We start from the raw sequence: 26165 nt of genomic DNA, 5'->3' as shown, positions 1-26165 counted from the left end.
TCAAAGATCCCATTCACACTTAAGTTTAGGTCTGAACGCATCCTATTAATCCTGAATCAGAAAAAAACATATTGGACGGGGATTCAAGGATGACATCTTTTGTTTAATCTCCTGTCATGTTACAGCAGTGTGAGTACAGCTTTGATTTGTTCAAGATCCCCTCTCTTTTTTCTTTCTCCTTCCATCACTCGCGCTGACACAAACACAACTGTGAACGTGTCTGGAGAGTCAGTTTGCATAATTTATTCTTGAAAACAAACATGATGTGAGTGTGCAAGACAGGGAAGCCCGGGAAGCCAGGTCTGGTGTCATGTGATCACAGAAAGCATTTAAATGGCTGGTGTGAACAGTCATGGAATGGAATCACTTAGGGCGGATGTTAATAGTTGACACCAGGTGTGAACAGAGCCAAATTCTCACCTGCTATTGCCAACTTTTCCCTATTGCCACTGATGGACCCAAACTTTAATCAATAAAAAAATGATTTAATATTGGTCAAATTCTGTTGATGCTTGCAGTTCAGCTTGTGTGGCTGCTGAACTGCAAAAACAGCCCAAAAGACCAGTTGTGGTTGTGATAGAAAGTGAAAGAAAGTCTGTGTTTTCCCACTTGGGATAAAATGGACTGCCTTTATTAAAATCCCCCCCAAAACATTTCTGCAATACACTGTGGTAGATCTCGCTCTCTCTCTCTCATGCTCCTCAATGATGGATTTCCTCCCACAACTGGACTTTCCTCTGTTATTCTGATTGAATGGCACCAAAATCTGTTACTGCAAGATTTTGGATGGATCTTCGGCAATTAAGCACCACTGCAGCTGCTCTCAATATCTCACTGTAACATTATGGCGTCCCCATTTTTCACTCTTCAAGTGATTTAGTGTGCCCTTCATATGCATTTTCCCCACCTTTGTTCCTCAAGCATGTAGCATCGCTGCTTCCTCTGTCAGCATGACTTGCACGCTACACCAAAACACAAAGAATTTACATAAATCAGCCGTGTTAAATCCTTCCCTGCCAACACCACTCGTCCCCCCCCCCCCCCCCCCCCCCCAACAACCGTCACATGCTTTGCATCTCACTGATTGGTGGCCAAGTCACTTCTTTGGTAAATAACACATTTATAGAGGCTCAATTAGTGAAGCCTGTTGAATCTGCAGCAGCTGTGCATGCCAGATGTTTTTTAAAGCAAGAGTGATGCAGGGAGGTGAAGCGAGAGAAAGGAGGATGTCAGAAACACAGGGAAAATGGGAAAGGTAAAGGAGATGTAGCACTCATTTTTAGTTCAACTTGTTTTTCGAGTCTAGGAGAATTGAATAATTAATTAATTAATTAATTAATTAATTAATTAAAATGCTCCACAAGCTCAGCAGCTTTTATCTAATTTCGTAGACATGCAACGTAGAATTTTCAGTGCTATTTTCCAGAAGATTCAAAGTTCTTTAAAATTAAAGCAAAATTCTTTATAGTTAGAACGCACAACTCAAGTTCAACAAAACAGATCTCATTTCAAGGTTGATCTAGTATTTGTTTTTTTAAATCAAATTACCTTCATTTGTTCCACCCATGGTGTTAGTGAGGTCTGCTCAGTTGTTATTGAAATCTAGATGTTGAATTTTCCATTATTATGAGATTGTCATGCTCATTCTACAACTAATGTTAATCTTATTTTATCGCAGTGACAGAGACAGGCAATAAAGAAGCGACAGTATATTTCCTCTGAAGAGTCCCTGTCAAATACTGCAGCTATAATCACTGTTCACTCGGCTATAAAGTGGAGCAAATAACGTTAACTCCCGTGTCATTTTATTGTAAACCTTTGTCCACAGACTTGCTGTTCATCCCTCTGGTCCCATGCGGCACTCTTTAGCTTTCCTTGGTTATTTACTCCCATTAAATATGAGTTGGTTTTGTGATACCAGGAAACGATTGAAGCCAACGAGGTTATGTGATGAAACCTTTCTATAAATATATATGTACATAGACTGTATATAGTATTGATTGATACACTAGTCACTGTGTGGAGTTTGCATGTTCTCCCCATGTCCTTGTGTGCTTTTACACGGGACAATGAATGATATGAGCTTTTGGTCCTCTGCAGCCTCCATCAGTAAGTTCATTTATGTTTTGTGTGAGTTGGATTTACTTGAAGTCACACAAAGTTACTGATGGTGGAAGAAAACCAACAACTCCTGTGTACTGTGCGCTAAAAAAATAAATGTAGTTTTTTTTCAATTTATCTGGTCATAGGGAGTGAGTGGTTTGATCAGAAAGTGTAATGATTTCCGCTTTAATGTTTGGTGTTTCACATGAATGTAATAGTGCCTTTGTTCTCAAACTGTGGTAAGTGTACCACCAGTAATGCGGAAGCTTGCTCTGGTGGAAAATCGGAAATATTGACTGGAGTGCATTGAAAATTAAACATTAATAATAAATAATTACTATTAGTCACCATATCTCTCGCTCCAGCTTCATCTAATTTTTCTATACCAGCGTCTGAAGTATATGTTAGGAAGAGAAGGATGATGAGAGAGCAAATTAGTAAATCTGCCTCCTGTGAAAAGTCTGAAGATGACTTTTAACGTTGGTGATGATGGTGTTACTTGGAGACCTCAATATTTTCTCTGGTGTTACCCTGTATAAAATGTTTGAGAACCACTGTAATAGTGCACACTTCAGCAAGCACGGTATTACACAAGCCTCTTTATCGTTTATTTATCTTTATATGACTGGAAAGGTTATTTGAGACAGTTTTAAGAATTGAAGACAGACACACAAGCGGTATCTCATTTTCTCATGTCGGATGTACATGAGTGCCATCACTGAAATTGTGCCGCATATCAATTTTCGGCAGGGTTGCGAGACGGTAACACATGAGTCAAACACATATGAACACATTACAAAGACGCCTGCTTGTTCTCTTGCCTCGTATATAACCAGCTCTTATACAGACTGTGTATGTGCTAATACTCACAGTGTCATGTGTGCCTTATTGTGAAACACAAAAGCGATACACTGTACGGATCAGTGCAGTGTGAAGGAAAAGATTGATTGATTATCATACAAGAGCTCTTAGTGCATGAACAGTCGAGCCGATGACAGGATTGAAAGTGGTCTTATCCTGGTTGCCATTTACAATTTTCACAGCATAATTTCTCTGCTTAATTCTCCTTCTCTTTGTCCATTTCTTTCAGTTGAAGGCTGCACCGATTGGTCGGTGGACTACTTGAAATACAAGGTTCTTCTGGGGGAACCGGTACGGATTAAGTGTGCTTTGTTCTATGGATATATCCGGGCTAACTACACCCATGCGCAGAGCGCAGGACTCAGCCTCATGTGGTACAAAAGTGTGGGACACGGGGACTTTGAAGAACCCATCAGTTTTGATGGCACAAGGATGAGCAAGGAGGAGGACGCCATATGGTTTCGACCAGCGGAGCTGGACGATGTAGGCTACTATTCCTGTGTATTAAGGTAAGCTCCTCTCAGCCACTGTTACCTGGGCACATAATGTATTTCTTGCTTTTGAGTATACATAATAATTTTTTTTTTATTTCTTTTTGCCCTAAATCTCATTTCACTCATCTCTGACAAAGCACTGCTCGGTAATTTACTGAGCATCATTCAACCGAATGGGGTTCCTCTGCTTGCCTTTAACTGCTAAATTATTTCTTTATTTTCCTCTGGTGGATTGTGAGCCATTTGGTGCAATTGGTCAATCCATTTCTCTCTGGCCTTTGCAAGTACTTTTCTCTAAAAGTGTGTAAGAGTGATATGAAAAAGAACGGACTGCAATTCATTACAGCAAGACAGAGGAAAGGTAAAAAAGAAAGCCATGGACTCTGTTTCTTTTCCACTTGCCAGGTGGTGGATGGGGGAGACGATTGTTTGATTTATGACTTCAATAATATGGGCAAAATTTCTGGCTGTGAAACTCATAATGGCAGAAGTTTTCATTATAACATGTAGGTTTGGCTGTGGCCAGCCAGATAGAAAGGCAAAGCTCCTGTTACTGAGCCCATAAGTGTTTCTTTTTTTGATTTTGAAGCACATGTTACTGAAAGACGGGAGTGTAATCTTGTGAAAATTACAAACTAAATTCATGGAATCGTTCATCTTTCGGCAAGGTAAATGATATGCTATTTAGCGGTCACATTCAACACAGATTCCCCTGTTTCCCAATAAGCTCAGTTCTAGGAGGTTTTAGTGATTATAATTTCACACCATTAACACTGAACCGGCAGCAATCCTCTATTCACCAGCAATGGCATGGTTTTCTGGAGGTAGACAATCACTTAGCTCAGAGTTATTGTGTAATCAAACAGAAAGTAGGACCATGAGGTTTGATTTGGACACGCGGAGTTGCTCGGTCGCCAGTCTCTTATCATTCCCAAACAAATTTAGGAGCAACACTTGTTTTTGCCATCGTGGTGATAAATAACACAAGTTGTGATTACAAAGTACTTTTCATTTGCACAGGATCTCTCTCTGTTACCTGTGTCTGCTGTCTGCAGGCTGTGACCATGTTTTTGCACGACAAGTGTGTTCCACTCACTCACTGTTCAATTCCGACATGGATTTACAACGCTGACCTTTATTCTCAAACTGCCAGCATTGATGCTAGAATCAGCTCTGCTGATTTCTCTTGTTAATCAAAGCTTCCATTGCAGCTGGGTGTGTTCACTTCTAATCTTCACTATCTTGCTCTTTAGATTAACACAGCGGGACCACGTTATGTAGACGTGTGTTATTTGTAGAGAAAACATTTACCTAATTTAAGGAATAAAGGACACCATCATTTTTATTTTACTTATTATGAATTAAAGGGAGTGTTGGTTGCCACAGGAAGTTCTTGAAATGCTATACACCTGGTGTTCATCCACGTGCCCATACACAAGCCAGAATCTGTTTCCTTAATCTCATTAAGTAATAAAAAAAATCCCTCTTTCCAATGAAAATTTAACACAAAACTCATATTGTGGTCCAGATTCCAGGAACCGCTCTGGTGTCTTATAAAGGCCTTTTTCTTAAATAACAAGATATATATATTCTATTATCCTTTTCTGTTGATAGATGAGCCCACTAAATTATATTCACTGAACTAAAAAAAAAAAATATATAAGAATAATTTGTCACAAGGTGTTTACTGTCAGCTTTGTAACACTTGAGCTGAGAGGGGCAAAAAAAAAGCTGAGTCATGCGCAAAACCTGAACATGCTTCATTATTTAGTCATAACTTATTAACCTTGTAGGTAAAGGTTGCTTTCCCTTCACTGGCTCATTAGTTGACTCTGTACAGTGACATACTGTAATGTGGCATTTAATGGGGGCGGAGCCTGTTGTGTAAAGATAGGACAGTGCAATCGTACCGGTGTGTGTCATGTTAAGTTTGACTCGGTGCATAGCAATAAATCATCGAAATGTCAAATGAGAATGATTTAGAGTCATATACTGTGAGTTCTGTTGAGTTTGGTTATTATAATGAGTGCCAGTGACTGACAGGACAATGGTGTCTGGGGAACAAACTTTATATTGCTTCCATATTTCAGGTTAAAACTGAATTTATATTTGGTGTAGAATGAAAAATGCTGAATTATTTTTTTCACGTGATGTGCTGCCTTTGTGTGAGTCAGTGTCAGAGATTAAACGGAGCCACTCCAAAGTACTTTAGCAGTAATAGCGCCTGAAATGCTGCTTTTAAAGACAAAGCTTTTGATCTTAAATAGCCACAGTAAGACATTTGCTTTTGTCACATTCTTCTTTTTCTTTTTCCTTTACATGCACGACCAACAATTTGTCCTGCAATTTAGATACTTTTCCTTCTAATTAACATATTTACTCTAATTATCTAATTGATCAAATTGATGACCAAAACTGAGTTATTATGAAACTGATGAATATTTAAATTAATAAAAGGGTCAAGTTTTTGATATTAACAAAAGTAAAGGGATAATGTCAATACAAACCTTGATTATAGTCTCAGTGAAATCTAAATAAACAGACCAGTACTTTTGGTTTGTCGTGTACCTTTTACACAGGTCAAATAAAGTTATCCAAGTCTCAGTTTATTAGAATGATTTTGCTATCACTTTTATATGTATAGCTTTGGCCTTCATCCACATGAATCTTTAATTGTGTAATATGCATTATAATAATAATCATTTTTATTTACACAGCACCTTTAAAAACACGTTTTCAAAGTCTTTCGAGAAAGTTTTCTTTCTACCTTTTTCACAAGCATATTATATGCATCATAGAGGAGAAGAAGCATGTGTTAAGTGATGCCATAGTTCAACAAAAAAAAGGTTGCTATGGTGACGCGACACCAAACATCACATTATTGGGCAATCAAAGAAGTTCTGTCAGATTGATTGTGTGGATTTCCATTGTCAAGATTTATGTGGATCTCTTATGTTGAGCCATGCATTTTAAACACCATTGTTAATGTGAAGACACCACTGCCACCAGTTCATCACATTCTATTTAGTGTTAATCCACTCCTGACAAGCACATACAGTATTTTTAATAGAATATTCTGATTTAATTATTATTATTAAGTGTTCCCGTTCCATTCAAATTCCACGTAAGTTGAATGGAAACATGGTTAGAGTCATATAGAAACAGACGCTCCTCTCTTTATATGTTCACTATAAATGTGTTCAATATATGAGCCCATGTGTTCACATAAAGAGAGGAGATTTCTGCCACTTGTGTGTAACAGGTGTGCTTGCATTAGGCGAAAATGAAGAGTGTGGGCAGAATATTCATGAGGCACCTTTACAACAGCTTCACCTCAGCCAGTGATCACACACACACACTGCTGCAGCATTACTGGCAACTTCTCCTACCTTGCTTCCTTAAAAATTGAGGTCAGTGTCTTATTGCAATGCAGAACTGTCATGTCAAAGCAATTGTAGAACCTCGCAATACAAAATGATAGGATTACTGATATACTGGCAACACATACTGAGGTTTTAATACCAAAATACCAAAAAATGTATTGCTTGCCTCACCAGCATTACTATCTCCTGACTCCTGGCGGTGGCATTTATTTTGAATTGTTTAATTAGACATAAGAGACATATTAGACATTTCTTGTAATATTGATTATTGCAAAAATAATTGTATTGTTGTAGTCTTGGGCCATGCATCAAATTCCCACCCATAGTTGTACTAAGTGGTTAGAGCAATTCCAAGGTCTCATAGAAGAATCGAGGCTTTTTGTGAGCAAATAAAACAACTCTAGTGTCTTCAAATCAAACTATCATCATTGGCAGGGTTACAAGTAAACAAAACAAGACCAATGTCACAGACAAGGGACATTTATCAATGTGCATTGTCTCTGTGAAAGAAAGCACAGTAAAGAATACTAGAAATATGCTCCTTGAGCAGCTTGGTCACCATGTGGCGTCATGCAAATGATGACAGAGACCCATCTGCACTGCGGAAAAAACACAAACGTCTTAATGAGGTTTGCAGTTTGCAAAGTTTCAAGTCTAGATACACAGCTGGGAGGAAGAAAATTGGGCTACGGCACATTAAAAACAATTATTACCAGTAAATTCAAAGCTGTACTTCATGACTTTCAATATAAACAATTGTTACATTTAAACCGCAGTCAAATTAATCCACAAAATGCTGATTAAACCCATCAGCTCCACATAACTCTTTCTGTTTCTCTGTATAAAGGTGTTCAGATCATCATATTTCCCCACTCCACACAGGCGGTGATTTGTTTTATGTCTAGACAGACAAAGGCTACAGCAACATTGAGCCGAGTTAAAACAACGGTCATTTCGGATGGTCATTCAGTAGTTTGATGGGATAAACAATTTTTACTGCTGCTGTATACACACTAACACTCCCTCAGTCAGATCTGATAGTACTGCTTGACAAAGCTTGTTTTCAGATGACTCGGAGGTACAAATAATGTTACATCAACTCTGATTATTGAGACCAAACAGAGGCAGAATAATTATGTCAACAACAAAATCACCAAACGTTACACACTGTCGCTTCAAAGTTATTCGGTAATCAATAGCAGTGTCCTTAAAACTGATGGACTTGTTTTTTTGTGACACACACACACACACACACACACACACACACTGTTGCAGCACAACTTTTCCCTTACAAATTCTGCACAGTCACACACATCTAAACCCATTACGGACATATGACGAGAGAGTGCCCACGCCACATATGTCACAGGGTTGAAGGGAAGGAGGTGATCACTGCCAACTGTGTCAAATCCAGGTCAGCACTCAGCTGTTTCAGATGTTTTACCCCCAGGAGCTCTGTCGTACGCAGAGCAAAAACATCTGCGGCTGTGGAGTGGGCCGCTTACTGTAGAGTGACAGAAAACAAACACAGAACACAAATGGGCCACCCTGGTACTTGGAGGATACCGCTAACTCCCCAGCACTGCTGCCAGTGTGTCTCTAAGCCAATTAGCATGACAGAGTTGCTAATTCACTCACAGCAGACACAATAGAGGAAAAGCTGCCACGGTGAACAACATGGAAAAAAGGGGGAGATTCGCTGGTGGTAGGTTTGCATCTATAGCCTCCTTCACAATAAAATTTGCTGGATTTTCACCTGTGATTGTTTGTTTGTTTTTTACCCTAGCGATCCCAACAAAAACAAAGGCGATTAACACTATTCCCTTTGCCAATGGTTGTAATGTCCTCTGGTGTATTTTCCCCTGGTGTAAGTCACAGACCTGCTGGAAACCAAACAATTCATAGGAAGAAGAAAACAACAACAACACTTTTCAAACGTAATGACGAATGATTATAAATCACATGGAAAAAAAATTAAGTAAGAAGAAGTGATGTTGAAATGGGGTTGTAACAGCCAGAAGATGAAAGCAGGTCTGCTAGAAATGAGGCCAGAATTTGCATTGCTGCCAAAATTCATGCAGATAAAGACAAACTAAGCATGATCACCCGGGTCTTCTGTGTCTGAGATTTGAACATGACCAACAATCACATTGCACGACAATATCCATGACATGAGAAGAACCTGCAGGTGTGTGAGATAACGGGACAGTGTTGCATTTTTTTATATCTTAAAGTGTCACATGATGGCATATAAATCAGGTTTTTACTTCCCTTCTGATGCCAAATGCTCATAGCTATAAAAAGGTATGATTTAGGTCTCAGGACTGATCAGATGAGATGGACCTTGTCAGTTTCTGTCTGTGACAGGTGGTCCTGACTGAGTGTATGTGTGTGTGTTCAGATTTTAATTGCTTCAGTTCTCATTAAGGTTTTAATGTGTTTACACCATTAATCCCCATCATGGCTTGTTTGAATTTGAGGAATAACGGCTTAAAAACTGGCAGAAATGTCACAAGGCACAAGTGGGAGGTCATTAAATTCGATTTTATTTTTCAGTGCACAGCTCAGTCACTGTTAGCTCTCTGCAAAATAATCAACATCATCAAAAATCATCACAAGTAACACACTGTTGCTTCAAATGCCATACTGTGTCTTGAGTGGCTTTAAATTAACACACATATAGACACTTTTTAACACACAAACTGGCAGAAACAAGCTTTAAACCCAAGAGTTCCTAATCAAACACACCCACACACAATGCATCGATCGCTGTGGAAAGTGCAGGGATTACAGTGTCAGATTAAGGACAGATGTAGCAACACCAGGAGGATCCCACTTCTTGGCAGTTAGCTAATGTCTCACCTCTGACCCTGTTCACCGGTGTTGGCAGGCTGCCACTGTCCCAGGCTTATTAATGGGTTTCCTGCATGCCCTGCCAGGACTGGACTGTCACCGTCAGAGGACAACGGGAGGGGAAGATAACAAAGGAGTGAGTGTGCGTCCCTGTGCATGCACGTCCATTTGCCTGAGTTACCGCTGCGAGTGCACCTCACCTGGCACCTGTGCATACTCATGCACACCGAGAGCTCATACATGCATTAAAAAGCATTCCCACACCGCAGCCATGTCGACTGTATTAGTATTCGTAGGCAGGAGTGGCTGGTGATCTCTCAGGGAAGTGACAGTCAGAATGGGCCGTCTGGAACACTCTGTCATTCAGCCCGAGTCAGAGCCTGTCCAATTGATCCAGCCCAGCTGTCAAAGCCAATGCGAGACACTGGACTAAGGAGCAGCAGAGACGGCTTGTGCTGCCACGGACTGTGGATGATTTATAATTTAAGGATTGTGTTTGTTTTATAAAGCTACCTGGCAAGAGACAGTTGGTTAGCGGTGGCTCTGTGCAAAAGCTTTGCAGACGAGTGCTATAACAGGGACACCTTGATGGATGTGCGTTAACAGAGTTTATAGTTAAGTCCTGTGCCGTGTCAAGGCATATATCGATGAGTTTTTAATCAATAATGTTAACAAATAGCAGAGATTATTCTGCCATGTCATTTGCAAAAGGTCAAGATAACGTACAAAGAATTTCACATGAAATGTTTAGTTATTTTACAACCTTGTCTCTTTACTTTACTATTATAGTCATTTTTCAACATTTTACCAAGAAATCTGAAGTTATTGAAGCATGGATTATGAGTTTCGTAGTTTGTCCAGTGCCAGAAAAAAAGAAGCAAGGGGAACATTAGAGTGAGAAATCAGCTGTCAATCACACTGTACCTACGCCCTACAGCATACCCGCCTTTAAGGTCGTCTTTTTGACGCTAAATGGGAACATAATTCACAGAAAACATTTTAGAGAAGCATTTTCTCATTGACTTACTTACTGTACAAATCAGTTGCCCCCTGATTGCCATTCTAGAAAATACAGGCACTTTGCTTTCCTGACCCAGAGAATATGTCATTATGTATATTATTCATTTGCAGCCCAGGGTAAAATGTTAACCAATGGTAAAATGACCATTACTTGTGTAAGTGAATGGAAATGTAATTCTTTTTTGGTGTGTATTTTTCTGTAAACCAAAGAACATAACAAATCAAAATAATTGACCTGCTGGTGTTCGTACATGATTTTCAGGAACAATCCTAAAATCTGAGTGCTTCTTCGAAAGTTTAGAAAAGTCCACATGATGCATGTTGACAACAACAAAAAAAACTTTGAAGCAGAGTTCAGCTAAAAAGAATAATTTCACATGACTCCTTCAAGAAGTTTACTCATAAGAGAGTTGATGCCAGATCACTGGCAGCAGTTATTTGTATTGCCCAGGTGTTTTTTTTATTATTTTTTAAGTTCATTGTGTGATATGGATTTGCCAAGTTGCTGTAACCACCCACCACAGTACATTGATGATGTTCACCTATATTCAGTATTCTTTACACCTGAGAGACTGCTTTGTGGAGACAGTGTTTGGACAGGCTTTTAGTCGGCTCTGTGTGCTTTAGCCGGGGCTGTTTTCCAGCAGCCATTGTCTGATGATGTATGGGCTACTGCTGGGGTTCAGTCCACCTTTCACACTATGCCTTATTCAGCAGTGAGGTGCCAGTGTGAAGGTGGCCTGATAGATACTGTGAAAACCTGATGTTAAAATGGTAGAGTGGGAGAAAAGTGCACACATGGAATTATGTCAGGGGCATGTGCTACTTTTGTTTTTCTTCTTTGCTTTTTTTCCCGCCCCTATTTCACATTCTACATTCTATAATTGCATTGAAGTAAGGCCTCACACAGTTACCAAAATGTATTTTAAAATGTAATTTAAATGAATCCATGCAAATATTGCAAACAAATATTGATATAATTAATAATTTGTGTCATGCAGGATGGAAGTTGGCTGCAGTCTTTCAGTGGGGCAGTTAAAGCCGCCAACATGCAGCTCCATACGTGCTTATTTTGATAAATGTGTATACAATACAGAGGGCTGTCTTTGTAGAAATTGGAATATAAGTTTTATCCACCGTTTGCATGCATTAAAGTCTCAACCAATTTCGCTGCATGCCCCTTATGCTCCCTCTGATTGGTCATTTGTCCCATGCCCGATTCCATTTGATTAAGCCAGAGCTTAAATGGATCCTGGCTTCGAGGAGCAGTGGGAGAGGAAGTTGTCTCCAGAGATTATATTATGAGAGACCTATTGAGTAAAATCAGCTGCCACAGTCTGCATTAATCCCCAGAACGATCCAGCGGAAGGTCATATATGACCAGCTTTTATTTCTTCTTTCATAACATCAATTTATTATCAATCTCACCCACACATGCAGCACTCTCACTCGGCTTCCACCTTTTTCAATTTGGATTTAACACACTAGAATATCTCCCCGAATACTTCGATATCATCAACTCCATTCTTAGCGGAGCCTGCACATACGTACTGTATGTACGGCCTCTTGGCCCCCCGAGCTGAAGAAGTCATCAAACAAGATGCCAAACTATTGCTATCTGATGGCAGAGACACTGACCTTCTCTTCCTCATATCTGATGGTGGTTTTTATCTGCCAGACAAATGTCAGAAATGCCGTTCTCCAAGCACAATCACTTTGGCTCCAGAGCCAACTTCCCCCTTCACCCAACCACCCCCACCCGTCTTTCCCCTCAGGATTTTGAACAGTGCAGCTCCAAGCAAGATATCTGCAGTGCCACAGCTGTCAGTCAAAGTGCTACAGAGGAGAGAACTCACAGCTCGCCTGAATCTTCAGGGTGAGAGTATAATAGACTGAGGCTTGAGACCGAAAACTTAATTATAATTTCATCAAACTGGAATAGCTCATTTAAATGTTAGTGATACTGTTTGTTGTAAAAGATTTGACAAGGTGTTATCACAATCAAACCTAGTGTCTGTACCAATCATCTGTGCTTTAAAAGCAAATGTATTAATGTAGCTGAAACTAATACAGCAAAAACCATATAGATGGTGATTGATTTACCTCTAGGATGCAGCTTGTAGTGCTGCTGTTAAATTGTTTTATTCATTTATCCACCACAATTTATATCAATAGCAGAAAAACCTCCCAGCAGTGCAGTAACAGCACACTTCAATTCAAATTATTATCAACACCTCTTTGCGTCAACATCAACAATGGCTGAACACTATAACATTTATGAGGAAAGATTTATTGCAAGCCTTTTACATTAGACAGCATTAGTTTTAACTAACGTAGTGTAACGAATAATCTGCCACCTGAGGGCAAGCTCTGCATCCAAATCAGCAATCAGCAACTTATTATTCCATTTTCTTCTGTATTATTCAGGCACAATATAAAACACCATAAACACAGACTGTGGTCTGCCAATACCTTGAACAATCTTTTGTACTGTACACCTGTTTTGTGGCAAGACTGCTCTGCACAGTGTTAGCTAGTCTGCTCCTAAACTGGGGGAAACTATTACCGGTATTTTTATATATATAAATATATACTGTATATATATATATATATATATATTATTTTTTATTTTTTATTTTATGTGTGTATATATGTATATATGTATATGTGTATATATATATATATATATATATATATATATATATATATATATATATATTATTCTTTTTTGTTTATTTATTTTTAAGCTAAATACAGTAAAGTGCAGCAAGACTGTGGTATTGCCTTTAACCCAGTGTCAGCTGAGATCCCCACAAGATAAGTCAGTGAATGAATAGAGAGCGATGACCCTGTTCTTAAAATTGCCTATGTTATATCTTGCACAGCTGCGCAGGACATTTCTCAACAAGGTCTCCTGGAGACACTGCGTTATTTGTCCAAAAGGGTAATAATACACTCTCTGGCAAAAAAGTCACACACTTGAATATTTTTATCGAACTGCTGTTAGCTTGATTACAACATGGATCCCTTTCAGCAAGCTTATGCACTGTCACATTTAATTTAATTTGATTTTGCACCAAGATCTTGTATTTATGATGGAAGACTTGGACTGCTCTTTCTCACACATCATTTTGCTGAAATGTGGCCCGACAGACTGAGGCAGCTCCAGATCATAACACTGCCTCCACAGGCTTGTACTGTAGACACTAAGTGAAATATTAGACTATATGACTTGTTTTTTCCTGTGTTTTTTCCTTTTCAGTATGTGTGTGGGTCTAAAACGTAAACACACCGGCATAGCTCAGGTACACCACATACACATGATAAATGCAGGTAAACAGATTTTGAGAGACACCCATTGTCTACAATCAAATCAAATAATCAATCCCTGCTGTATTAATGTAAACTTATAGACCACTTTATTGGGTGCACAAGACACTTGTCACTGTAGACATCTGCTGCTGTGCCTGCTGTATCCTTCAAACTTACTGGGGAAACGTCAAACTCAAGCATTAAAGTTCAAAATGGAAGAGCATCAGACCTTTTGAAATCATTTCCGTGTGGTCCAGAAGAGGGCACAGTGAGTGCAACATGGCCTTAGATCCATTTTGAATGCCCTCTTGGCCGATCAGAGAAAGGACAGTTGTTGTTTTGCTGTGAAAATCGACCGTCCTCCTGAGCAGACAATCAGGACACTAAATCATCTGAAAAGCAATGTGCTGAAATATTTGCTGGTTGTCCACCAAAGATGGCAAAATAACAAACAAATCCGCTGACTCACCCTTTATATAATAGCAACAATTGGGTTTTTCTTTTAGATACCACTGTCTGTTAATGTCACAGAAGAGGCACTGTTGGTATCGATTAGTATCCGAGTATCAATTTTTTTTCGACAGCCCTATTCACTGTTTACCCTAGAGATGGTTGTTTGTGAAAATCCCAGAAGATCAGCACTTTCTGAAATGCTCAGACCAGTCCATCTGGCAGCAGCAACCATGCCGTTTTCAAAGTCACTTTAATAATCTTTCTTCGTTATTTTGAAGTTTGAACTCCAGCAGTGCGTCCTTTCAGTATCGACATGCCGAAATGCATTGAGTTTATGCCATGTAATTGCCTGATAAGTGAGTGTATTTCCCATTATTTCCAAGTTCATACTGTATGCGTCAGGGCAGGTGCAGTGTAGAAACTGAATTACCTGCAGAGCTATGTGTTCCTCCCTGAGAAATCATGTTCTACATGACTGGAGAGAGAAAAGGACGAGTGGAGGCAGGGACAGAGACGAACCATGTCCAGAGAAAGGCAGGGAGACAAACATTGTTCATAAGGCAGGAGGGGTGGTTGTTCCAGCATGGCAGACAAGTGCCACACTCTCAGACAGGGGCTAAGTAGGAGTGCATTGGCCCACACTCAGATTTAGGGAGCAGTGGTGCTTAATCATCCCAGGCTTGGTGCAGGAGTTGACAGGTGAGTTATGAGCGAGTGATACAGGTAGGAGACCCAGTCTCCCCACAGCTGACTGTGACCTTCGCTCCAGCCATAAATAAAACAGGGATCATAAAACACTGATTTAAGATAACTGGACCAGTCCTATCTGGGATAATCTTGGATTGGCATGGGCAGGTAAGGTGGTACAACACTGATGTAAAGGACAGTGACACAGCAGCGGACCTTTTAATGTATGTTGACATTGTAATACTTCAGTCTAATTTCAGTCTCTAAGCTCAGTATCCAAAAAACTTTCTCCCCTCTCAGCCTTTTCTTTGTCTTGTGCCAGGTTGGACTCAGACCTGTCTGGGTCTCAGCCATTATTGGATGTCGCCCATTTTTCCCTGCCTGTCTAAAGCCATTGCTTCATCTGTCTCCTACGTGATCACTTCAAATCATGGCTGGCTGCATTATCGGTCTGATATGCTCTCTCAGGAAAAAATCTTGGCAACTTTTACATCTGTCCTTTTACATCCTGACATAGACTCGGCTGACATTGTGATCCCGACTTGAGTATTATGCTAATGGTACCTGGTAACAAGCAGAATAATACAGTTTCAGATAAATTTTCACTTCCACAAACTTGTTCCGATTATCCAAAAAATCAAGATGGGAATAAACAAAAAAAGAAATCAAAAAAAGCAAACAGTTTTATTCATGAAGTACTTTTCATATGCAAAGGAAAACTTGAGGTGATGTTTAAACATTGATTTAAAATCAATAAAGAGCCAGAATTGTAAGAAATCAATACAAAGTCAAAATATACCACCCACAACACATTTTTTAAAATTCCACAAAAACTTAAAAATACTGTTTAAAAACTTAAAATGAGAAAAGGGAAGAAAGATGTGAAAAAACTTCTTAAAAATTACAGTATATTTAAAGAATTAGCAATAAGCTAAAATAAAGGATTGACATTATTTTACATGCTTAATTACAAAACTGTATGCTGTAAAAACAAAATCTGAATATAAAAAATGGTGGCAGATGTTAGCAGCCTCTCTGTTCAGGCTATTTCTGTGTTGTCTTTTTAAACAATGCTCCAGTGATAAAGTTTGTTCTAACTTTTTTATGAATGCTCGTGACACCATTCGGATGTTGCCTTATTAAAAATTACAACCTTTACAGAACAAACTTTTGACAGTTAAAAAAAAAGTAAATTGAAAGCATTTTAATCCTTTTTTATATTGTGAATTTATATCTCTCTTTTTTTGTTGCAAAACACTTAGAATTATGAAATCTTTTATGCATTACGTCCTTTCACCTTGTGACATCGCCGTTACACTGGGACAATTCTCTAAGAATTAGTTGAGCATAAGCTCTAATGAATGATCAGTGGTTACTCCGCTATCTAATTTCTATTACGAAGGAGTTGGTTTAATTAAGATACTCATTAAGTTAGTTCATTAATTTTCCCACAGGTGCCGCCGACTCTCAGGAGATTTTTCCCAATCAATTCTGCCTCCTCTTATTTAATATCTAAACGCTTACTGAGTTTAAGGGCAGGTAGGAAAAACTGTGGGAGATGCAATGACTGCCTACATGAATGTATGTATTAGCCATATGGTGTGTCGGTCATAATCCTGTCAGCAGTCTGCTTAACTATGACCACTGCCTATAATTTCACGGCATTGGCTGCATATTGCAGCTGCCAGCCCTCCAGTCGTATACGGTATAGCTGTCATCCTGACATTTCTCTGTTGATGTATGCAGGATGCTATGTATCAGTCTCTTGACATTGCACATCCCCTTCAATATGACACATTTGACAGACATTCTCTTCCATTAATTCCGTGGCATCACCCTACTTGTTATTACTGGTGGAGTTGAGTATTGAATGTGTACGTAGCATGGGGTTAAGTCTCAGGAGGAGCAGCAGTAGCAGGATCGCTTTTCTGCGTATGTCTTCGGATGGGTTTCATGATCCGCCATACCTGCTTAGTGAATAGCCAGGAGATCACCAAAAGGCATTGTGATGGATGTGAAGTGTTGGAAAGACATTGTAGGACAAAGTGTTGGCCCACACCATCGATCACTCATGCGGAGTGGATGACAGAATCTCCCTCTCTTCCACCAGCAGGCGAGTTTTATCAGCGTTGGCCAGAATATTTAACAGGGAGGAGAGCACACCCATGGGATCTCATTTGCACAGGTGTCCATCTGGTAGAAGTTGTCTGGGATAATCTCCACATCATGTCACATTTGCATCCCACCTTCATGAAAACGGCACACTTGCCGCACACACGCTGCGCACACACACACACACACACACGCGGCACTGCCCAGTTCGAAGGGGCGAGGCATTGTTTGTTTTCGACCCTGTAGCGAAGACCAGCATGTGTTGTGCTAATCCACGAAGCAGCTAATGCTGTGCAATTATGTGAGGATTTAACATGGTTGTAATTGTTTGTTGGTTCAGCTCAATTTGTGTAACCAGCTTTAGTTGGAAAATTAGCAATAAGATTTTGCTAAACACTGACAATTTGTTTGGTCTTTTAACCAGAAGGGATTTACTGCAGGCGTGCTGCAGCACTTGTCAGTTGTGACAGTCTTATTAGCCAGTTTGGGCAAAGAAAAGTTGCTCTCATTGAATTCATTGATCATCACGGACCTTTGCTTCAGTTCCTCTCTTTCAAACGGCACAACGTTCACCGTGAATCAATGTGTTCATTGATTCCCATGTTCTGTTAAGAATTATTCAAGCAGCAGATTCAATCTCCAAATCGCCATTTCATTAATGACCCAAACAGCATTGCTGTAAAAGCTTTGCAGCTGTGCGTCCCTCTCATGTGGCTGTGGCGCGTCACTCTGATCCACAGCCCAGACTAGTTTAAACAGACCAGAGCATCACAAATCACTGCAGGGATACACCGATATGTACCAAGCAGAAAGAAAATGAAATGTTTATTCCATCATGGCTGAATGCTCATCAGTGTCTGTGAGCCCAGGGAAGCATGCAGCCTCCAAAGATTACAAGTAATCTTGCATTTTACACCTCTGTTCCCCTGCGTTATAAATTCCGTTCTTTATGTGTATGACCTGAGCAGTTACAGTACATGAATTGCAGCGAGTAATTTTCTGCTAGCTCGCACTGTATCTGCTTAACACATGAAAACAAAAGGCTCAATCAATCTTCAGGTTCTGTTGACATTCAAGAGGTGTCGCTCCACATTAGCATGCGCCTCCCTGCCTCTTGTACACACATTTACACTGTACATATAATATATATTGTGTGTGTGTGTGTGTGAACAGTTTTCCATTTTATATTTTAGAAGTATACTCAAACTGCAATAATGGAATGAAAAATGTCTATAATTGTCCAGATCAATGATCATATTAGCGACTATGATTCCATATTGACACACATGCAACACAATTTGTAACACAAAATAATTGAATTGCTTTCCAGATAAAAGTTTGTCTCTGTTCTTGTTTCTCTCTGCGTTTGAAAAATACTTTAAGTATGGTAAACATCTCAAAATTCATAAATGTTGTGTCTCGGCAGGAATTCAACGTACTGCATGAAGGTGTCCATGTCTCTCACGGTGGCGGAGAACGACACAGACCTTTGCTACAACTCCAAAATGAGGTTCTTTGAGAAAGCCGAACTGAGCAAAAGCAAAGACATTACCTGCACAGGTGTCGAGGAGTATATACAGCCAGGGGTGGAGCCTGAGATTGTGTGGTACAAGGTAAGCTCTTATTTGATTCGTTTCATGCACAAATAATGACTGCGTTTTCAATAATGAATCATTATGGTTTTGTCACAGAGGAAATTGTCCTTCACTCTGCTTAATGATAAGCTCAAATATGAAACGTCGCCTCTCTTGCAGCATTACAAAAGGAGGATTATTCAGATTTTTCTTGTCTCTTGTGTGTTCTTGTTTTCTCTGTTCTGAATGAAGGAATGCAAACCAAAGCAATGGAGACAAACCATAGAAAGACGGAGGGACACTCTGTCCATCCAGGATGTACGGGAAGACGACATTGGGAATTACACGTGCGAATTGCAGGTCGGGAACTTTGTTGTGCGGAGAACGACGGAGCTGACAGTCACAGGTAAAGAAACGTTCAACTCTAGTTCTTTACAGCGTTAAAGCTGCAGAGCGCTACACTCCCTGCTAAAGCATAAACAACTGTTTTGTGAATTTAAAAAAACAACAAAAAAACACATTGTTTTCATCATACACTTTCCTGCACTGCGTTTGGTGATTGTGCTGTAAACATGTCCTCGGCTGGTGGTTGTTGTTGCAAGAAATCTGCTTTTTAAAGCTGATCCCTGCACTTTTTTTGTCGATTGTCTTTGCAACTGCTCACCTGCTTTAATTGCTAAGTGGTGGAACTCACGCGGAGCCAATTCAGCACTTTTTCTTAAGGCTGCTGAAATATTTAAGCCTCCACCTGAAGCGGCTGACAGTTCGCTCGCTGCTGCCACTGTCACAGCCAAGGTTGACGCAGCAGGCACCGTGGATCGAGAGATTTACTACTTAATTACACACATTTTCTTTAGTTTTCAGTCAATAAACAGCAGCACAGAGTTCATAATGACTAAATTACTATTTCTGTTTTATTTACTATTTGAGCCTGTTAGACTCTTTAATTCATTTTTCTTTTGTCAAAGAGTCCTTTAAGATTCGCTCCATTACAAAATATTCCTCACATTTCACAGTGTAATGACAGTAGCTTCTCCTCTCTCTGGCTCGTTTTCTTGTAGTGGTGTGAGGCTACAAAGAAACGCACAATGACGCAGACTGAAGAGAAACATAGGAGTGAAGAGGTTGGAAGTGGAGGGAGGCGCTGTTACATTTAAGTGCGGCTGCCACCGTGTTTTGTGGTCTTGAGGGTCGGACAAATTGTTGGTTGTTAACTGCTACCTGATTACACTTTATCTTCCCTTAAAAGAGACAAAGACAGACTCCCGCGAAGGCTGGGTTCAGTCGTAAATCACACCACACTCGAAATGTCTCAAAATGTCAGCCAGTGAGAATACTGTTAATGTCTCTTCAGAACGGGGGAAGATGCTTGATGAAGTTATGCGTCATTTTTACTGTCAGTCATTGTAAAACATGCTCATTGCATGCTGTGAAGGGCTCTCGAAGTGTAAGGATAATGGATGAATGATGGATATGGTGTAAGTTCCTTTGAAGGTTAAATTAAAGACAGTTTCCGCCATCAATATATCCAATGTTGTTCAGAAATTGGCTGTTAGTCTGATAGTGATGGGACATGAAGTGCTGCTGTAGTGTATGGATATTTACGACTTGGGATGCTAATAAGTTTAGCTCAGAACTGGGCTTTACTGTGTGTTTTGCCTCAAGGCAACAAAGAGCAATGTAAGGTCTCATTGTTTTGTGTGAACATGTCAGTGCTTTTATCTTCAGGAATTCAAAGACGGTGTTTGTTCCGATGTGTGCCTCTGTTTCTTTCCTGTAAGGAAGATTTTCTTTCCTTTGGGCTTTGCATGGATTTCTGCAATTTCTGTTTTGGATTGTTGGGTTTTGTTTGCGGTTGATTTGTGTGTACGGCTGCTGTGGTTTCATCTATGCTGTCACTGGAATTCTGTGAGGGAAAGGATAGTGTTTCAGGACAAAAAGTTGTATCTAGTTCACACCACCAAATGTATAAACATTTCTGCATCACTGTATGACTCATGTTTAATCAGTGATTCTCATTATTCATTACTTTTGTCTGTAAAACATACAATTATTATTCATTTTCACAATTAATCATGATTACAAGCATTCCAGGGTTCAGTTCTTCAGGAAATGACCCGCCATTTATCCCCATTATATACAGTGCCTTGTGAAAGTATCCGGCCCCCTTGAACTTTTCAACCTTTTGCCACATTTGAGGCTTCAAACATAAAGATATAAAATTGAAATTTTTTGTCAAGAATCAACAACAAGTGGGACACAATCGTGAAGTGGAACCAAATTTATTGGATAATTTAAACTTTTTTAACAAATAAAAAACTGAAAAGTGGGGCGTGCAATATTATTCGGCCCCTTTACTTTCAGTGCAGCAAACTCACTCCAGAAGTTCAGTGAGGATCTCTGAATGATCCAATGTTGTCCTAAATGACTGATGATGATAAATAGAATCCACCTGTGTGTAATCAGGTCTCTGTATAAATGCACCTGCTCTGTGATAGTCTCAGGATTCTGTTTAAAGCGCAGAGAGCATCATGAAGACCAAGGAACACACCAGGCAGGTCCGAGATACTGTTGTGGAGAAGTTTAAAGCTGGATTTGGATACAAAAAGATTTCCCAAGCTTTAAACATTGCAAGGAGCACTGTGCAAGCAATCATATTGAAATGGAAGGAGTATCAGACCACTGCAAATCTACCAAGACCCGGCCGTCCCTCCAAACTTTCATCTCGAACAAGGAGAAGACTGATCAGAGATGCAGCCAAGAGGCCCATGATCACTCTGGATGAACTGCAGAGATCTACAGCTGAGGTGGGAGAGTCTGTCCATAGGACAACAATCAGTCGTACACTGCACAAATCTGGCCTTAATGGAAGAGTGGCAAGAAGAAAGCCATTTCTCAAAGAAATCCATAAAAAGTCTTGTTTAATGTTTGCCACAAGCCACCTGGGAGACACACCAAACATGTGGAAGAAGGTGCTCTGGTCAGATGAAACCAAAATTGAACTTTTTGGCCACAATGCAAAACGATATGTTTGGCGTAAAAGCAACACAGCTCATCACCCTGAACACACCATCCCCACTGTCAAACATGGTGGCGGCAGCATCATGGTTTGGGCCTGCTTTTCTTCAGCAGGGACAGGGAAGATGGTTAAAATTGATGGGAAGATGGATGGAGCCAAATACAGGACCATTCTGGAAGAAAACCTGTTGGAGTCTGCAAAAGACCTGAGACTGGGACGGAGATTTATCTTCCAACAGGACAATGATCCTAAACATAAAGCCAAATCTACAATGGAATGGTTCACAAATAAACATATCCAGGTGTTAGAATGGCCCAGTCAAAGTCCAGACCTGAATCCAATCGAGAATCTGTGGAAAGAGCTGAAGACTGCTGTTCACAAACGCTCTCCATCCAACCTCACTGAGCTCGAGCTGTTTTGCAAGGAAGAATGGGCAAGAATTCCAGTCTCTCGATGTGCAAAACTGATAGAGACATATCCCAAGCGACTTGCAGCTGTAATTGCAGCAAAAGGTGGCGCTACAAAGTATTAACGCAAGGGGGCCGAATAATATTGCACGCCCCACTTTTCAGTTTTTTATTTGTTAAAAAAGTATAAATTATCCAATGAATTTCGTTCCACTTCACGATTGTGTCCCACTTGTTGTTGATTCTTGACAAAAAATTTCAATTTTATATCTTTGTTTGAAGCCTCAAATGTGGCAAAAGGTTGAAAAGTTCAAGGGGGCCGGATACTTTCACAAGGCACTGTACAGCCAGTGAGAAAATAATGTGCAATTAAACAAGATCATTGCAACATAGCTGAAAATTAAAAACTTTCTATAGGAAGAAAAGTTTTTAAAAGTTAATACAAAACTTTTACTTTACATCTTACTACATCTTTGGTACATATCTGGTACATCATTTTGAACATTTTAAAATATATGCTATTAAAAACTCCAGATCTGTCATGGACTAGGCATTTTTGTGCATATAGGTTACGTCTTTTTAAATTTCGTAGAAATCCTCCTCTTAACATTTCATAACAGACTTATCAATAAACAAATCGAATGGAATTTACTGAATTTGCTTCATGAATTAGGCTCATTCCTGTTGAGGAAAACAGTTTGAAGTGTTCTCCAAATGGTTCAGGCCTGACCTTTCCACCTACATGATCTTCATTTTTTAGAACTTAATTTTAAAGTATTATATAAACCTTTGTCTAATTTTATTATCAACCTCCCACAGATCATTCAAATTCATCATCAAAACCCTCTTATCAACAGCCTTCAGGCTCTCTCAAAGCAGTGCAATGGGACAAAAGGTCAGATTCCATGATAATGAGTGCAGCTAAAATCATAATGAGCTCCCTTGCTGGGTGATTGGAGGCGACATTCTTTTTTAAATGAAATTTGGGCTTTTATGGTGTCTTTGTAATGTGCACCGTTTGATGTCTTAGATTAAACAGCACAGACTAAAGGAGCAGGGATGAAAACAGATATACAAGGTAGCAGCAACTGTGGTGGGCAGAGTAGACTGTCGGTGCAGCTAATGAGCCAGGACTGTTGACGCTAACCTGCTTTTCTGTTTTTGTACCGGCACGCAGCGAGGTGCGTCTGGATGATGAAGAGGAGGCGGATGCATAGGAATAAACAAACAGCCTGAGAAGTTCAAATCAACAAGAAAAACTGTTCAAATCATATTTAAAAAAAAAAAAAAAATATCTCTGCTTTTGTCTTTCAAACTAGTCTGAAGTCTGATTGTGTCCTTGAAACACTGACACTTGACCTTTATTGACTAAAGAGAAAATTATAAGATAAGATAGCTTTTATTTATCTCACAGTGTAGAGAAAACGGCGTTACAGCAGCTCAACAATAGATAATAAACAAACAAATAAACAATATACAAGTAAGTAATACAAGTAGGAAAGAAATTATTTACATATATATATAAATATAAATATACATATGTAATAAGGTGCAGTTTCTCTCGGTGGTAAAAATATACAATGAATGTATGGCGTTATGGCAGACCAAAAATTAAACGTGATAACAACAGGGACATAAACATCGTTATAATATTTATACACTGTTGTTGTAGAGTCGTACTGCAGTTGGAATGAATGACCGTTATAAAAATCAAACATTAATACCAGGTGTAAACCTCTGATGTCAGCTGATGATATATATAGAGATATTGACATAGTAGAAGATATACATTATACTGCAAAGGGCTATAGTCTCCTGTGCTACTTTCTTAAACACCCTTTGGCGTGTTCATGTAAATCAGGCTGCATATCAATGCTGTATTAGTAAGATTAGGTTTTTGGAGATCAACAACAGTAGTGATGAGACGACAAACACGTTCATTAACACAAACTTAAGTCCCTCTGTGGACATCAAAGGCTTTGGGCTAAACTTTGTTTGTTGTCCTTTCAATATTGACTTCATTGTTTTGTTTTTAATATATGCAATCCTGTCAGCATGATGAATGTTGTTACAGCTGAAACATATTGATTTTTTATACTTCTATTGTTCTCCGTGCGCAGCTAAATCACTTTAGTTTTTTGCTGAGTAGAAATAAACGTGACATTTGCTTCAGTTGCAGCTTGTGAGTGAACAGGTACAGTTTAAATAATGCCACTTGTCCATTTCCACTCTGATCTCATTTAGAGAACATTACACTTCTGTGTTCCTGCTAATACTAATAAACAATTTACCTCCTCTGTTTAATATGACACCACCGCCTCTCTCACTCCTCTATTCTGCAAACTTTATCTTCTGCCAGCACCATTTGGTGGCCATTACCAATTTCCCCTCCAATCTCCGAGTTGACTCATTAGCATATGAAGGAGGTTGGAATATAATTGCTCCTTTAATTGATGGAAGATAATTAATCTGGCCAAGGTGCCACTGCAGAAGAGAGGAATACGCACTCGATGGATTCAGAAATCCTTTTCTTCTTGTGAATTTGATACACAGTGAACGCAGCAGGTGCTTGATGAGGTTTATTAATTTTTGCATCTTTTTATATCATTACCTTTGATATTTTGTCAGTCTATTAGAGAACATACTTATGAATAAAAATGAAGCGTGTCATTATTCAGTGAGTCCGCTGTGGTTTGAATTCATCATCTCCTGCTGGGGCCGACTGTGTTTTTCAACTCTTTGAGTCTTGGAGGAGTGAGGAGTTTATTTATTGTAGCCATAGCGTTATGTTAACTTCTTGAACGTTTTCTTTTGTGTTTATCTTTGAGTTAAAGCCATTAGAGATATATTTGTGGGAGTCTCATCCGAGAAATTGCCACTGATTGTGCCACAGACATTGTGGCACAATGTCTGTATACATTATTATCTTAACACTCTCACATGTCCAGAAACTGATTGCTATTCTCACTTGCACTCACTTGGGGATGCATCCCAGTACATCTGGATTAATTAAGTATGTCACTGAAACATCTGGTTGCTATGGGAATGGGCAACAGTATTAGGAAAAAAAAGGGGAAAATATGAATTGACTCTTTCTTTTTTCTTAAGCCTAATAAAAAATTGGATAAATGTGAAGAAAGCAACCGATACCTCCCACCTTCGCCTGTCAGCCTTGTGGTCAAAGCCCCTTCAGCCGTCCTTGATCGAGCTTGTTGTGAACAGGTGCAAGACAAAACAAAACAGAAACAAAGTCATTGTTCAGTCAATAATACTTTCATGGTCTCTGAAAAAACTGTTAGAACAAAACAGAGCATATTTTCTAACATGCATTTAACTAGGAAATGTTTTTGTAACTAAATTAATAGGAAAACACCAAAGAATTTAAGAAGTTGTATTTACAAAAACAGAATAGCAACATAATCCATTCCTACTGGTCCAAACATCGGTTAAATCCCAGGTATAAACGGGTATTTGACAAGTGGGAATGTATTTAATTGGCATTCACTTCATTATTGGCTTTGGCTGTGATCGACACAGAATTATTGGGAACAGAAAATCCAGATAAACACACTGATTTCTTTTTCATTGTCTTTATATTTGTTATCAATGCAAATTATGGTGCAACAATATGACATGCATTCATCTTCTAGCCGTTAGCCAAACCATTATTCATATATAAATAAAGCGCATAATATTTTTCATTTCATTATTAGCATCGAATGAAAGACCAATTCAAATAATGACTGAAGTACAAGATACAAAGTTTGTCGCTGAGCTCTATGATGCTCCTGTCGTTCTCATCTTCCTCCAGCTAATTTTATTCCGTCGCTTGTGACGTCACATTTCACGCACAGTGACACGGGAGTCAAAATAAATCTCAACAGGAA

General features: G+C 39.3%; 1 protein-coding gene across 3 annotated transcripts in view; it reads left to right on the top strand.

The window, feature by feature from the left end:
* Positions 1-26165, top strand: part of LOC131448985 (interleukin-1 receptor accessory protein-like 1) — a 238457-nt gene that overhangs the window by 112569 nt on the left and 99723 nt on the right. For all 3 annotated transcript variants that reach the window (XM_058621857.1, XM_058621867.1, XM_058621846.1), the window contains 3 exons: positions 3194-3473; positions 18705-18891; positions 19105-19258. In XM_058621857.1, coding sequence (XP_058477840.1) covers positions 3194-3473; positions 18705-18891; positions 19105-19258 — 621 coding nt within the window. The remainder of the gene's footprint in view (positions 1-3193; positions 3474-18704; positions 18892-19104; positions 19259-26165) is intronic.

This window comes from Solea solea, chromosome 2 (genome assembly GCF_958295425.1).
Source record: "Solea solea chromosome 2, fSolSol10.1, whole genome shotgun sequence".
Classification (NCBI taxonomy): Eukaryota; Metazoa; Chordata; class Actinopteri; order Pleuronectiformes; family Soleidae; genus Solea; species Solea solea.
This window is presented reverse-complemented; position numbering and strand designations above follow the sequence as displayed.